Raw genomic sequence first — 16,340 nt, forward strand, 5'->3', positions numbered from 1 at the left:
TGCTCATAAGTCAGAGAAATATCAGTCGCACACTTACCCAGAATGCTTCATATTTTGAGGTTTATCCATTCGGACGGCAAGTTTAATTTTTAGATCTTGATCAGGGCAGTTTTTGGAAACTGTCATTTTATGCCATTCTGATTGTTTGGGGCTGTTAGGGGTAGGACGGAGAACGACCTGGAAAAGGGGGGAAAAAAGCATTTTAGTTGACAAACATTTGTCAATCACTTATTATATGCTACATAAAGTTAAAAAAAAAAGGAAACCACTATTCTCAAAAAGCTTACATTTTATTTATTATCAAGAAACACTTAAGAAAAATAGGATGATATGTTTGTTATATAATCAATACCTGGAAAAAACTTTGGAAAATATTCTAATCACCCATTTTAGAGGTGAGGAGACTGAGGATTGAAAATTCAGACCAAGGTCCTCTATTTTCAAATCTGGTGCTCTTTCTTCTGTCTTATGCTGCTTTATCTCTATATCATCTTTCTCTCTTCCCCAAGTAGGAGATGCATTTCTTTCCTTTTTTTTATTTCTCCAATTGTCATGGTTTTTACTATTTATTTATTTTTTTTAACTTAATAGTGTTTTATTTTTCCAATTGCCTGTAAAGTTAGTTTTCAACATTGATTTGTGATTTTGGAGTTACAAATTTTATCTCTTTCTCCCTTATCTTCCCCTTTTCATTTTAAATATATTTCCATATTAGTCATGTTGTGAAAGAAAAATCAGAACAAAAGGGAAAAACCACAAGAAAGAGAAAAAACAAATGAAAAAGGTGAAGATCATATCATTCTCCCTTTCCCAAGTCTATTGGAATTAATTTAGATTTCTGTATTGCTGAGAAGATGTAAGTGTATCATGATTGAAGGAGATGAATTTCCTAAAGTACCTGTCCACATATGCTGAGAGCTATAAGGAACTATAGAGAAAATCAGTTCAACCTTCATCATATCACAGAGGGAGATCCAGACAGGTTAATTTGACCAAATTCAGCCCTTTCCCCACTCCTCACCCCCAGAATTATTGCTTTAAATTTCACTTGGAAGCAGGGGTCTGGGATTGAGAGGGTGAAATCATCAGAACCCAGAGATGGAAAGCCTTGGGGAAAAAAAAAAACAATAAGGAGAATGATTGCCCTGGAAATATATATGTTGTTTTATTTTAATTAGAAACCACTCTGCTAAAGGAGAAACCAATGGAGGCGATACAAGATGGTAGATCTCTAGACTTTTGCTCTAAAGGTCCTTTCCCTCAGAATAAGAAAGAAGAGGAGGTGGATAACTTTAATGGCACACCCTGAGGAAGGGAAATCATAGGACATGAATACTTGGCTCTGCTCTTCTACTGGAGGGATTCACACTGGCATTCAAACTACAGTTATGGTATTTACACATAGCTGCTTTAAGATTTGCATTATGCTTGTCTGACATTATTTCACTTGACTCATCACAACCAATGTAAGGGGTGGTGATTGAAGGGATTGTCATTCCTATTTTGCAGATCAGAAGACTGAGACTTGCCTAGTGTAGTACAATGAATACTAAAGGATTTGAATTCTGGATTATCCTGAATCCATGCTCACTTCTCTAGCTCCTATAACTACACGTCATCTTTACAAAAGCATCTTATATCCAGATAAGAAAAACTCTGGAATAAAAGGCATCTGACCCATTAGGTTCATTGAAGCTTGGGTCTGTTTCCAGCAAGCACTGCTTGGTGAAAAGGTGATTAATTATTATAAATAATTTAACAGTGTCATCAATGTAGGAGTGTCAAAAATCCCAAGCAAAACTGGGAAGTAGGATGTTTCTCTTTGATATCCTCCCATCTGGTTAGTATTTAGCTTTCCATGACTTTTTATATACCCCCTCTCCTATTAAAATGTACCTGTATAAGTGCCTAACAAATATTCTTCTATCTGATTGTATTACATGAGAAAAGACCAAGACTGATTTTTGAATTAATAAATAAGATTCAAAGTCATCTCCTAGGAAGGTCAAACACTTATTCTAATGATAGGCTCATCAATGAACAGGTAAGTCCTAAGGAGTTGAGAGAAGATATAGAATTTACCCATGATCCCACAGATATTCTACTCCATATCTTTACAATATCAAATCTGACACAATACCTATTGTGCTATGCCAACATTTGGGTTATTTTTGGAGAGCCCAGAATACTTTCTTTGGAAGATACTCAATAATGGGAAAGCTTAAAGGATAAATTTGATTTTGGAGAAAAAGTCCAAAATTATTTGAGACAAAACTGATGATTAAGGTAGAATCTCGGATGTTAGACACATGGGGCAGCTCTGTTGGGTGGTGCACAACACTCTTGAGTGCAGCCTGAACCAGATTAAAAATGGAATTCTTATCAGATTTTACTATGCTATTATGTTTAATATGTATTAGTAAAAAGTTTATAATCATATGTAGTTTTCTAAGTCAATATGCTTTCCAATGGATTGTTTTGATTTGAGTTTAATACTATTGATGTCAATGATCAAGCTTGGGGATGTGATTTATTTTTTATTTGTTTTTAAAAAGGAAAAAAAGACAGAAGCAAAAAAGGAAACTTGGTTACAAAGTGATGCATGATCTTACTTTCACTCTAAAACTGCCTTTAAAAATAGGGTCTTCATATTGGAGGGCATAATACTCATTGAAATGTAAATGTTTGAATAGTTTCAGTATTGCAGTCTCATTCTTCTTTATAGTCAGTCTATATTTCCTCAAGGCTCTACTTTTTTTTTCCTTTTAAAAATTAAATTTTAATTTTTTTTTAAATTAAAGCTTTTTATTTTTTATTTAATTTTTAATTTTTTTTTTTTTTTTTTTTTTTTTTTTGCTGAAGCAATTGGGTTAAGTGACTTGCACATTGTCCACATTGTCTAGGAAGTGTTAAGTGTCTAAGGCCAGATTTGAACTCAGGTCCTCTTGACTTCAGGGCTGGTGTTCTATCCACTGTGGCATCCAGCTACCCCAAAACTTTTTATTTTTAAACCATATGCATGGATAATTTTTCAAATAGTTGTGGGAACTGAGTGGGGATCACAACATAGCATTTTCCCTCTTTTTGTTGTTTGCTTGAACTTTATTTTCTTTCTCTTTTTTTTCCTTTTTGATCTGATTTTTCTTGTGCAGCAAGATAATTGAATAAATATGTATATATATATATTGGATTTAACATATATATTAACATGTTTAACATGTATTGGATTATTTGCCATTAGGGGGTAGAGGCAAGAAGGGAAATTTGGAACACAAGGTTTTGCAGAGGTCAATTTTTTATGTTTTAGAAATGAAGCCTTTATCAGAACACTTAAATGTAGAAATGTTTTTCTAGTTTGTTTCCCTTCTAATCTTGTCTATATTAGTTTTGTTTGCACAAAAACTTTTAAACTTAATATAATCAAAATTATCTATTTGGTGTTCAATAATGAGTTCCAGGTCTTTGGTCACAAATTCCTTCCTTCTCCACAGATCTGAGAAGTAAAGTATCCTCTGTTCTTCTAATGTGCTGATAATGTCACTCTTTATGTCTAAATCATGAACTCATTTTTACCTCATCTTGGTATACGGTGTTAGGTATGGGTCAATAGGGCTCTGCTTTCAGTTTCAGATTAATTAACCCACTGCCCATTTTATAAAAGGCAGCTTAGTCCAATGCATAGGGAGTTGATTTTAAGTCAGGAAAATGTGGGTCCAAACATGACTTTAGATAGACACTAACCATGTAATCCTGGACAAGTCAACCACTCAGTGCTTTAAGGAAAATTTCTAAGACTATGTTTCAGGGAAGGTAATGACCAGTATCAGTAGAAGAAATTTCCTCACCTGGAAGTTCCCTACATCAAGAAAACAGGGTCTATTTCATCTAATTAATATAATTCTTTCTTTTAAAACAACATAATCCTTGATGCAAAGTAAAATGAGTAGGATGAGGAAAACACTGTACGTAGTATCAGCAATACTGTATGATGATCAACAATGATCCACTCAATTCTTCTCAGCAACACAATAATCCAAGACGTATATGAAGGACTCAGGAAGAAAAATGCTTTCCACAACCAGATAAAGAACTGATGAACTCTGAATACAGGGCAAAGCATATTTTTTTTCACATGCTTTATTCTTTGTTGTGTTTTTCCTCCTTTTGATCTGTTCCTTCTTTCCCAACTGTAACTAATATGAAAATATGCTTTACACGATAGCATATGTGTAAACTAGATCAAACTGTCTACCTTCTTTAGAAGAGCCAAGGAAAGGAAGGAGAACATTTTGGAACTCAAACATTTTGTAAAAAATGAATGCAATTTTTTCTTGCTATGTATCTGGGGAAAAATGAAATACTATTGCATATAAAAATAAAATGACATGTAATCTTGTGAAGGGAATAAAATAAAGCCACATCAAAGCCAAGGGGAGGCTACAGATCCCTGAAGGTTGTTTCTTAGACCACATCCTGAGAACTCTGTTTTTCATTTAAATAGAGAGATTACTTATCTGGGGGAGGAGGGTGGCCCCAGTGGGGAGGGCACTTCAAGCCATTTCCTATAAGTGTTAATTAAAAGAATTACTGATATAGAGTTTTGGGAAGAGATGATTTAGTGGGGGAAAGTAGAGATCTCAAAATATTTGAGAGGTTGTCGTGTGGAAGCATTTAACTTCTTCAACTTGATACAAGACAGTGGAATTCGGATAAATTTGTGGAAATGACAAGGAGACATATTTCAGCTCAAGATAAGGAATATCTTCCTAACTCTTACAATGGAAGAGGTGCCTCTCTGAGCTACCTCCCCTCCCAGGAGAGGTCTTTACATGGGGGTGGGGGGGTAGACTAGTTGGCAAATATCTGTGTTTGGGATTGGGCAAAGACTCAGAAAGGATTTTAGAGATCCTCAAATCCCTGATTTTCACTTGGAAGGATCCTTAGAAGCCACTAATCTAAACTCCTTCGTTTTGCAGATGAGGAAATGAGAAGCTTGAGCAGCTTATCCAAAGTCATGAAATCTGGATGACTGGATGGTGATGAAGACAAGGTTTTGCCTTCAGTCCTCTGACTTCTAAACCCATGTTGCTTCTGCTTCTGAAGTCTTTGCTTCTAGAAATGAATCTGTGATGGTGAAACTTAAGGTACTTGGACAGGATGGTTTTAAATGTGCTTTGACGTTGCCATATTACTGCCTCTCCCCGCCCCCAAATGTTGCCATGGAGGTGAGAGCCTTTTTAGACTACATATCAAGGTGAACCCTTCAATATGACCAAAAGGAAATGAATACTTATAGAAAGCAATAAATGAAATATTCAAAAAATGGAAGAAAAAAAAGATGTGAGCTGTATCAGGGAGAGTCTCTTCTATTATTAAATGGCATCCAGATAAAGAACTCAAATGGGACTTGAATCTTTGTTATCTGGCTCTCTTTCCTAAGTTCAATCTTTTGTATTTAAAGATGTAGTTCATAATTTTTTAAGAGAAAAAAATTAATTAGAGAAAGTGGATATAAAAGATTGATTATATCTTCAGTTGAAAGGGGCCTCAGAGCCCATCTAGTCCAAATCTTTCTTACAGATGAGGAAACTGAGCCCAAGAGAGATGACTTCTCCAAAAAAGATCTGAATTCAGGTTCTCTAATTTCTGAGTCAGCTTTCTTTCCAGCAGCCAGACCCCAAGGCATCCTCCCTTGTTAAACAAGGATGGTTCATCCAGATGAAAGTAATTTAAGGTGGTGGCAATTTAAATTAGGAGGCACAGAAGCCTTTTGCAGCCATTATAAAGAGCAAGACTCAGAAGACACACTTTTTTTATTTCTAAGCCTGCTAAGATTACAGGGCTTATGGTTCTTGTAAGAGGCAGATCAAATCACACTCATTATATCATACACCAAAAGGAAAAATATGCTTTTATCTATAATTCTTAGGATAAGATTGGAAGGCTATTATATTACAGCTTCTAGGGCTGGGACTGAAAGGCACGCGTCAGTTTTTTTTTTTTTTTTTTTTTTTTTTTGCTACTCAATGGTCAGTGGTTAGAGCTCAGTGATGAAGAGGACACTTGTCAGATTTACAGGAGGGCATTCATCGGTAGAGCTGGAAGGAATTTTGAAAGCTTTTTATTCTAAGTCTTTCCATTTTTTTTTACATATGAGAATAGTGAGTTCTAAAGAGGAAAAGTGAGAGGCACAAGATTGAGTTATTGGCAGCACCAAGGTTAGGTCAAATCTCCTCACATCTGGTCCAGTGTTCTTTCTATTATACTATGGTACTATGGTGTCCAATTCCTATATAGACTAAATTGCCTTTTTTTAAGCTTTATTTTTTCCAGTTATCAAGCATTTATTTTCTTTCTCTTCTCCCTCCTTCTTTCTGCTGGAAAAAAAGAAAAACAAAATCTAACACAATAAAGAAGATAAATTCCCTTAGTTGAACATTGTCAAGAATATGTTTTTCATATCTCCATTTCCATATTTATTTTCCATTATATCCATATTTAGTGCATTATCTCTCTGTCAGGAGATTGGCATATTCTTCATGATGAGATCTCTGGAATCATGGTGGATCATTGGTTGATTAGAGTCTTTCACAGTTGTTTGTATTTATGACAAAATTGTTGTTATATAATTTGTTCTCCTGGTTTTGTTCACTTCATTGCACATCACTTCACTGCACATCACTTCACAACTAGTTTCTCTGAAACCATCCCCCTAGTTGTTTCATAAACTATCATCTAAACCAATGACTTCCTTTCCTTAACTGATAGTCACATTCTAAGTTTATAGTTCTTGGCCACCCCAAAAACAATTGCTAGAATTATTTTTCTGTAAATGGGAATTTTCCTTTTTAAAAAAATATTTGGAGTACAGTAGTACTGGGTCAAAGGGTAGGAACAATTAAGTAAATTTGTGGGCTTAAGCTTTAAATAATTATTGACTTTACTGTGTCTATGGTTATGGAATTTCTTGTGTGAGCTCAGATAGAATTGTTGTCAACAGTCTTAAAAATCTTTGAATCTTGTGGTTCTTTTCAATGATTCAGACCAGTTCCAATGGACTTGTGTTGAAGAGAGCCATCTTCACCCAGAGAAAGGACTATGGGAACTGAGTGTGGATCACAACATAGCATTTTCACTTTTTGATTTTGCTTGCTTGCATTTTGTTTTCTTTCTCATTTTTTTCCTTTTTGATCTGATTTTTTCTTGTGTAGCATGATAATTGTGGGAATATATATATATATATATATATATATATATATACACATAGAATAATTGCACATGCTTAATATACATTGGATTACTTGCCATTTAAGGGAGGCAGTGGGAGGAAGGGGAGGAAAAAATTGGAACACACAATTTTGCAAGGGTTAATGTTGAAAACTTATCCATGCATATGTTTTGAAAACAAAACCCTTAATAAAATAAAAAAAAAATAAAAGAGGGGACAAAAAAGGTCTGCAAAACTAACCAATATATCAAAGAAGTTTAACATTATATACAATGCTCAGCCCCAACATTTTATAAAGATGATTGTTTCCTAAAAAAAAATCTTTGAATCCTCCCTCATGTTAAGATGAAGAAAGATCCAGAGGATTAAGTGTCTTGCCCAGAGTCATACAGCTACTAAGTACTAAGGAAGGATTTTCCTGAGGTTTTTCCAGCTACCTCCTCTATGAGGGGGACCAAGGGAGAGTGTGTGGATAGATCCGGTTAATCTTTCACAGTAACAACAACAAACAGTGACCATTCCCAACCACAGATTATATCTTCATGATCATGAACATTTCTCTTTCAAGAGAGAGAGAGAGAAAGAGAGAGAAATAAAGAGAGAGAGAGAGAGAGAGAGAGAGAGAGAGAGAGAGAGAGAGAGAGAGAGAGAGAGAATATCTTAGAAGTTGGCTCTTGATTCCACAGAGGGAGTCCTAGTGAGCCGCATGGGATCCGGGGGATGTGAGAGGGACAGGAGTAAAATATTTGAAAAACCAAAACCCGATGGAAAGCAAACTAAATATAGGCCCAACAAAAACTGGAGCCCCCTACACTTTGCTATTGCTGTGGCAGAGAGCCATTGTTCGTTTGGTGGGTGGTGTGGGCTTTGTTTTTCTCCAAGTTTCTGTGCCCTCCGAGTGCATGGGAAGTGGATTCTTGCTTCATTCAGAGGAGGGGAGTGTTGGGAGATTTAAATGGCCCAGATACTGTAACTTCATTAAAGATATATCAGCCTCCTGCACATTAGAGCGAGTCATGTCTCAGTGGGTTGATGATGGCATATGGTTAGTTGCACACTGTAGGAGAATGGGCTGGGACAGGTGGGGGAAGAAGGAAGGATGTACACAGCAAGCTCAGATGGCCTGAAGGGGCTGCCTTCCTTTGTTTTCCTCTCATTTTCTTCCTACCCTGGATCTGACCTTTCAAAAGTCTACTCCCTCAGATGGAAGGAAATTGATAAAAATGAATTAAAATATACATGCTGTCCTCGAAATTTTTAGTCCGCTGCTACATCAAGGCATGAAGGTTACAGAGGATTTTCATGAGGAACAGCAACAGAGCCTAACTTCAGGCTCTGGGATCTTTAAACCCAAAAGTCTTTGTTCTTTAACCTGGATGGCTTTTTCCTAACTATCATCCCAAGATCACTCCTCCCAACTCTGGGCTCTTGCATGGTACATAAGCTATCCCTTATGCCTGGAATGCACTCCTTCCTCCTTCAAGTTCAGTCTCTTCTTCCTCCACCTGCCCTTGACAAAACACTGATAGAAGCAGAGTCTTTGAGCCAGAACATTCCACAAGCTGAAAGGGAATTATTCATGCACTGCCATACTCTTAAAAAAATAATCTGATGAGAGATATTAACAGGATTATAATACATGAGAACTCCAGTTCAGCTCTCATTTCTTTTCTCCTAAGCTTTCATAGAGATCTCTTAATTGTGCCTCTTGTTTCCTATTCTTTCTGCAATCCATATATTTTTTAACACAACTCCCAAAAGGAGCTTCTTAAGCACAGTCCTGACCATGGCCCATTCAAAGTCCTTCAGTTGTTCCCCATTGTCTTTAAAAGGATGTCTTTAGCTAGGGCTAAAGCACCTTCACAATATCTTTCTAACCTGCTATTCTAATCTCATTTCAGATAACTTCTCTGGCAATTTGTATTCTATCCGGGTTAATAGCCATTCCCTAAATCTTCAATCTCTCTCGTGTGTGTCATGTGGCCCTTCATCAATCGCTTTGAAACCTTGTTTTCCTGGTCCCTTTCATAGAGAGAGCTGGAAAACTGGAAAACCTAAGCCAAATCCATCTATACTTCTTAGTAGCTGTGTGACTCTGGCCAAGATATTTAACCCTCCAGGACTCTTTCTTCATCTTAACACCAGGGAAGACTCAGAGAGTCTTCAGGAAGATTTTCCTGATATATCCAGCCATACGCATGAATTTACACGTGTCTCTGTTTAACTTTCAGTAGCTTCTAAGTTCCTTGAGAGAAGGGATTGTTTTGTTTTTATCTTCACATTTCCAGGGCTAACACAATGCCTGACCCAGAATAGTTGTTTAAGAATTTCAGTTTTATTCAACAAACATTTCTACTAATAAATTATCAACATGATTTTAATTACATTCATATTCATGATGACTATATTATCTTTTTTAGTGTTTTTGAATTGAAAAGTAGAGATTCACTCATTCATACAACAAGCATTTGTTAAGCAACAACTATTTAGCAGGGACTGTGTATATAGAAAGAAATACCTATTCAAGGGAATCTGTGATCTCATCAATGTGACTGACATTAATGCTTAATGTGCTTATTATGTGATAGGCACAGGATTTATACATATTATCTCATTTGATCTTCACAATACTGGGAGGTTGGTGATGTTTCCATTTTACGGATGAGGAAACTGAGGCAAACTGTGATTAAGTGGCTTGGTCAAGGTCACACAGATAGTATCTGAACTTGGATTTGAACGCAAGGCTTCCTGACTACAGCTTGTGCTTTATTCACTGTACCAGCTAGCTGCTTGTTCCTTCCCATCATGCATATCACAATTATTCATCCCAATCCAGTCACAATCCACTAATAAACACTTACTAAGTACCTACTGTATGCCATGCATTATGTTAAGTCATAGTGGTACAAAGAAAGGCCAAAGATGGTCCCTGCTCTGGAAGCTCCAAGTTTAATGATTACTGTCCTAGTTCTCTCTCTCTCTCTCTCTCTCTCTCTCTCTCTCTCTCTCTCTCTCTCTCTTTTTCCATCCATCTATATCTATCTATCTATCATCTATCTACACATCTATCCTATGTGTATAAATATGTATTTATATATTTACATAAATCTTTATCTTTATATATATTATATATAGTTACATCTCTATATGTCTAAATATAAATACAGATATTTATGCAGATGTTTAGATAGATAGAAATAGATTTATTTGTAAGCACATTTTTAGTGTAAATTATAAACATATATAATTGTCATCCCTGAAATTCTTAAATGATATAATGGGAAATCACTGATCTTTCACACACTGGCCTACAGAAAAAGAAAGGGCTGAATTAATTGAAATCCTCCACATTCTGAGATGCCAGGCTGAGACTACCACGTGGATCTAAAGATTGAGGAAGCTTAATGTTCCCAATTTATACATTAGCATAAAAACTTCCTAGGAAAGCCACGGGCTTCTAAATTGGTAAAAATCACCATGACTGAGAAATAGAAGAAGGAAGAAATGCAGTTTCCACTTTGATTCTAGACCAAGAGAAGGAGAGGACTGCAAAGATCCAGTTCACTTCTGGCTTAGCCTCTCATTTTACAGATAAAGATACAGAGGTCAAGTGGGCGATCAAAGTCACCAGCAGTAGGTAGCCCTGTTTAGTGAAGCAGCAGAATTGGAATGTAAATCAGGACCTTCTTCCTTCATAGCCAGGGTCCTTGACATTGTACCGGGAAGCTTGTCCATGAAAATCCCCCTCAATATTCTGCTGTGCTCAAGTCCTCTCTTCCTATCATGCTGGGCATTCTGTGAACTCCGGAAGAAAGTGCTTACTCTGAAAGAAAGTACTTTCTGTTGGAAATCTGCCACCAAATAGGCTCGGGCTTTATGTGGTTTTGGAACCCTATTTGTTAATTTTTAATAGCAAAGAAACAGCTCAAATTCTGAGCTAAAAGGTCCTTTGGAACACACATGAGCAGACTATTCTGTTCTTGTCTCAAATTGGGGGCAGTTTTGGGGAGGATTTTCAGCAAGGAGTGGAAGACAGAATGGTTGACACACATTGCTGAGTTTACATCATAGTACAAAGACAGAGTGAGCCCAGGCAGACTTTCCCAAAGAGAGGATATGCTGGCTTGATTTGATTCACCTCAAAGAAAGACATTTGTGAAGTAGCCTCTCATAGTTCTAGAATATTGTTAATTAATAATAGCTAACACTATATATTTTTGAAGGGTTGCAAAGTATTCTACAAATATTATCTATTTTTATTTTAAAAAATATTATACTTATTGTCAGAACTTTATCTAGCAATCCTGGTACCCAAGTATGCACTAGCAGAACAATACCTGGGATAAGCACAATTGCATAGAAAGAGACAACGGGTTGTTAGCAGAGTAGAGTAAATGGCAGTGATTAACTAGGGTGGGACAACTAGGACTTTATTTCAGGGCAGCAAATTCTGAGAGTACTTATAATACTTGCAATCATACACTAGCTAAAAACAACATTTCTTAACCCTTAATAAGAATAATTAGGACAAGAAGCTATCAAAGGATGTGCTTCTCTTGAATTTGGATCTGCTCTACATTGATGTAAAGTGACTTCCAGAATTTTTGTCTCCCCTTTATTAAATGAATGTCTTCCTCTTAACTAATGAAACGATCCATACTTCTTTTGGCTTACCTCAGGTATAATTTACCCTGGGTATAAACATTTTCAGCTACAATTCTGGAGAAATGGTTGGGGCTCGCCATATGAGATGTTCTTTTATGAGCTTTCTTGGAGTTCTAGGGGTTGTGGTAACCATCTCAATGGAATACAGGTTGATTGTACTGTCATTTCTGCTCAAGGATTGAGGGTGTTGGGTCACATGGAAGGGGCTAGTATGTCTTGGACCAGAGTAGCCCATTTCTATGGTGATCAGGGCTGGTTGAGGCTAAAAAGATGGATTTGGCTCTGGTATCAGAAAAGGTATTGAAGTCACTGTCTCCCTCTCTTTGTGTCCTTACCCCATTCACAGTTTTTTTTTATTGCACAGTCCACTCTGTTTAGTGATGGGGTCAAAAAGACAAATATTAACAATAAATAGCTTACTTTCATACCCCCTCCAGTCATCCTTCTATCCACCTGGGACATCTTGCTTTCTGACTATTTGCTACCTTCATATCCCTTTAACCTTAGTACTGCTTCCTTCCCCCTTACTTTCCAGCAACTTCTATGTAATCAGTAATCAAATTAGTACCATTATTTCTGGAAAAGTTCTATTTATTAAATGACTCCCTTATACACAGCCTTATCATCTCCATGACTTCCCAGGTCAAAACTCCCTTTTATTTGGCCACCCATCTCCTACAAATGTTCTCTTCAGTTAAAATGTAAGTTCCTTGAGGACATGAGTTGTCTATTTACATTTGTATTTCTAGTGTTTAGTAAGAGAGCCGGACCTTTAGTAAATACTTAATAAATATTCATTCATTCACATAATTTCCATTCTGTTGGGGTAGCAAATAACATCCACAAATAAGCAAATACAAATATTAAAAAAATATACAATTACCGAGTTATTTTTGGGGGGTGTGGGAAGAGTGCAGTGAGGGTGAGGGATATCAGAAAGTGTCCTGTAGGCAGTGGCACTTGAACTGAGGCTTGGAAGCCTCCAGGGCTTCCAAGAGGCAGAGGTGGGGAACACAAGTAGATATGGAGTTTGTCATGTACTTGGTCCTGTGGAGTGTCACATATGGAGAACAGCAAGTAAGCCACTTTGACTGTAATATAGAGCACATGAGGGGGAGTGGTGTGAAGTCAGTCTAGAATGCTAAGTTAGGACCAGATTGTGCAGGGCTTTTGATGCCAAACAGAAGGGTTTGCATTTTATCCTAGATTGAAAACCAATCGTTGTGCCTTGATGAAATTGAATGATGTTCCAGGCACTTTGCTGGGCACTGGAGATAGAAAGGCAAAACTGAGATGCCTTCAAAGCATCAGAGATTTCCTTCTCGAGATGGGGCTTTAAGAATATCATTTTGGCAGCTGCGTGGAGGGTAGAATAGAAAAAGGAGCGATTAGAGGCAGGAAGATCAATTAGGAGGCTATTCTACCAGTCCATCACTCTATAATCATGACTTTATTTCTCCCAGTATACAAACCGCTCCTCAGGAGAATGTCAGAGAAAGTGCCTTCTATTCTCTACTTTATTTAGTCTCCATTGCACAGAAGTGGTCAATTTATTATGTGGTCATAGAACAGCTTAAGTATTTACTAAGTCTCTACTGTGTGATGGATACTGTAGTAGGACCTGATGATACAAAGATAAAAATGAAACAGCTTCTGTCCTCAAGGGGTTTTAATTTTATCAGGGTTAAAAAAATGTACACATGTGAGAGGCAAAGTGGTATAATAAACAAAGGACTGGAATTTGAACCAGGAAGACCTGGGTTTAAACACTGCCTTAGATGCCCATTAGTTTTGTATAAATTTAGGATCATCAAGTTGTAAAAAGGACTTTAGGGACCATCAAGTGCCTCACTACTATCTTACAGATGAGGAAACTGAAGTAGAGAGAAGTGAAATTATTTTCCCAGAGCATACAACAAGGCAACTAGTGTTCAGAAAATGTCCTTAGATCTGGGAAGGGCAATGCCTTCTAGAGTGATTTCCTCATTGGAGCTGAGAGATTTAGGATTTATCCAGTAACAAGGCAGGCAACAAAAGACTTCATGTGATACAATGTGAGAATTATCTTCTGATTTAGCTTCACTAGATTCAATAGTATCTTTCTCAAAGAAGTCCAAGAGGGCAGAGACCTATTTTTTATTTTAAAGAATAATAACCTACCCTATAATTTTCTACAAGGAGAAGGAAACACAACCTCTGAAAACCCACTCAGGCCACTCTTACAGGAAGCCTTAGCTTATCTGTCACTTTCTAGTATTCTCCTTGGATCCATCTCCCAGAGTTTGGGAGATGCTCAGTCACTCACTATATGCTATGAGATCTTTCCTGATTCCCTCAGCTACTTGTGTCTTCCTTACTTCAAATAACTTTATATTTATTTGTATATTTTTATATACATAAATATCTTCCCCTCCAATAAAATGCAAACTCCTGGAGGACAGGACAATGAATAGTTAATAAATGCATTACTAGGGTTCATAATCTCAGAGTCATCCCTGATCCTTTTCTTTTGTCACCTCTCTCCCACATCTATATAGTAACTCTCCTTCTCCATCCACAAAGTTACCACCCATCTCCCTCACCCATATCATTTCTTTTCCCCAGACCATCTATCCCATTCTAACCTAGCTAGGCCTTTCTTATCTTATCAAGTCCTGTCCATCCCATCTTTTCCAATAGAACACAAGTTCCTTAAAGACAAATATTGATTTTGTTTTTGTCTTTTTATTCTGGATGCCTTGCCCAGCACATAATGATATTTTTGGGACTTAATGGTATATTTGGAATTGAACTGAATTAAAATTGAAATGGAAAGTCATTGGGCAGGCAAAATTCAGTGGTATTAACTCATGCTCCTTCTAGATTTTGATAGAGGAAGTACTGTGTAATCTTGATCAATTTAATTCAATTCAATAAACATTTATAATTAATCATTTACAATGTATCTCAAAGGTCTCATTTTCTTCACTAGTAAAATAAGGAGAGCTCTAAGACCCTGTCCAATTCTAGAGCTCTCAGTCTTAGAAGCCTGTGAGATGTCCATGACCAGGTGCCGAGCTGGCAAGAGCAGAAGTCGAGCAATGGGGAAAAGGAGAAAGAAGGACGGAAGAAAAGAAACAGGAGGAAGCGAGGATCGAGCAACAAGGTTGGGAACAGCAGTAGGAAAAGCCCCCCGACTCCCTGCTGTCCTGCTTCGCTGGCAAAAGCAAAGTGTGAGAGGCACTAGGAGACCAGCACTCTCGAGCTCATTAATCTGCCTTCCACCATATGGAGTCTGGACGCTTTTCCCACACACAATATGCTGTCCATTTGTAGGAGCCGACAATGCCCCAGCTCAGCTCATTACCGGCCTCTTCACAAAGAGTCTTTCTATCACATGGTCTCAATCTGAGGAGGTCCCAGTCAGCCAATGAAACAGAAGGGGAGGTTAACGGGGATGTTCCATTAGCTCCATCCATCCAGTTTTTCTCTGGGTTTAGCGTGTTCGCACAGCCCTTTCCATTTTGTCAACCTCACTGAGTTATGAGGGTCCTCCCATGTGCCCAAGGCCAAGATTACAACAGACACTTCATCTGGACATTCTTGGCTAGTAAACATGTACTTAATCTACCCAGCTGAGGTCCACATGTGTTCCGTCTTTGATGTTCACAGCTCCTGTTACTATCGAGTTAACTCCACAGCAATATGACACTTTAATAGATCTAGGAGGGATCACTTGGGAAGGAAATCTTTGGCCAGGCAACCATTCCCTTACACCTCACTTTGCGTTTGCCTCAGTTTCTCAACTTTAAAATGAGCTGGAGAGGGAAACGGCAAATCACTCCACTATTTTCCAAGAAAATCCCCAAAGGGATCATAAAGAGTCAAACATGACTAAACAACAATTGAACAACAGACTGTGATGAAGAAGTTATACTGGCTTATGCTGGTAGAAGCATTTATACAAATAGCAGGGAAAAGACCAATAAATAGATTGCTAGTGATAGAAAAAAGGGGGTCAAAAATATGAAAAGTCTTCAGATGAAGTTAGGGTGCCCCAGAAAATTGGGGCCATTAAATGTAGGAGCAAATAGTCCTCCATAACTTTTTATCATTGGTAGTTTTTTACTATTAGACCTTAAGTTTCTTGAAGACAAGAACCATGCTCTCCCTTTGCCCCAGCTGTGTCCCAAACTAAGAATTCTTCTTCTCCCCATTTCTCCTATTTATTTGCTCTGGCTCTTTTGAAGATGCATTTCAAACCCACCTGCTTCAAGAGACCTTTCCTAGTACTCCCAGCTACTAATGTTTTCTTCTTTCAGAGGATCCATTCTTTCAGAGAATCCATTTCTTTTCCCTACTCTGAATTTAACTTGTAGGTATGTAGGTATTTATATATTTCTTCTTCCATCAAAATATGGATTTGTTAACGGGAGGGCTATTTCTAACCTTCTTTTTATTTCTTTAA

General features: G+C 37.3%; 1 protein-coding gene across 1 annotated transcript in view; it reads right to left on the reverse strand.

The window, feature by feature from the left end:
- CADPS (calcium dependent secretion activator) overlaps nucleotides 1-16,340 on the reverse strand; it is a 535,079-nt gene that overhangs the window by 214,205 nt on the left and 304,534 nt on the right. Inside the window, 1 exon segment of the mRNA XM_031953509.1 lies at nucleotides 38-177. Within this exon segment, the coding sequence (XP_031809369.1) occupies nucleotides 38-177 (140 nt within the window).

Source organism: Sarcophilus harrisii, chromosome 1 (genome assembly GCF_902635505.1).
Source record: "Sarcophilus harrisii chromosome 1, mSarHar1.11, whole genome shotgun sequence".
Lineage (NCBI taxonomy): Eukaryota > Metazoa > Chordata > Mammalia > Dasyuromorphia > Dasyuridae > Sarcophilus > Sarcophilus harrisii.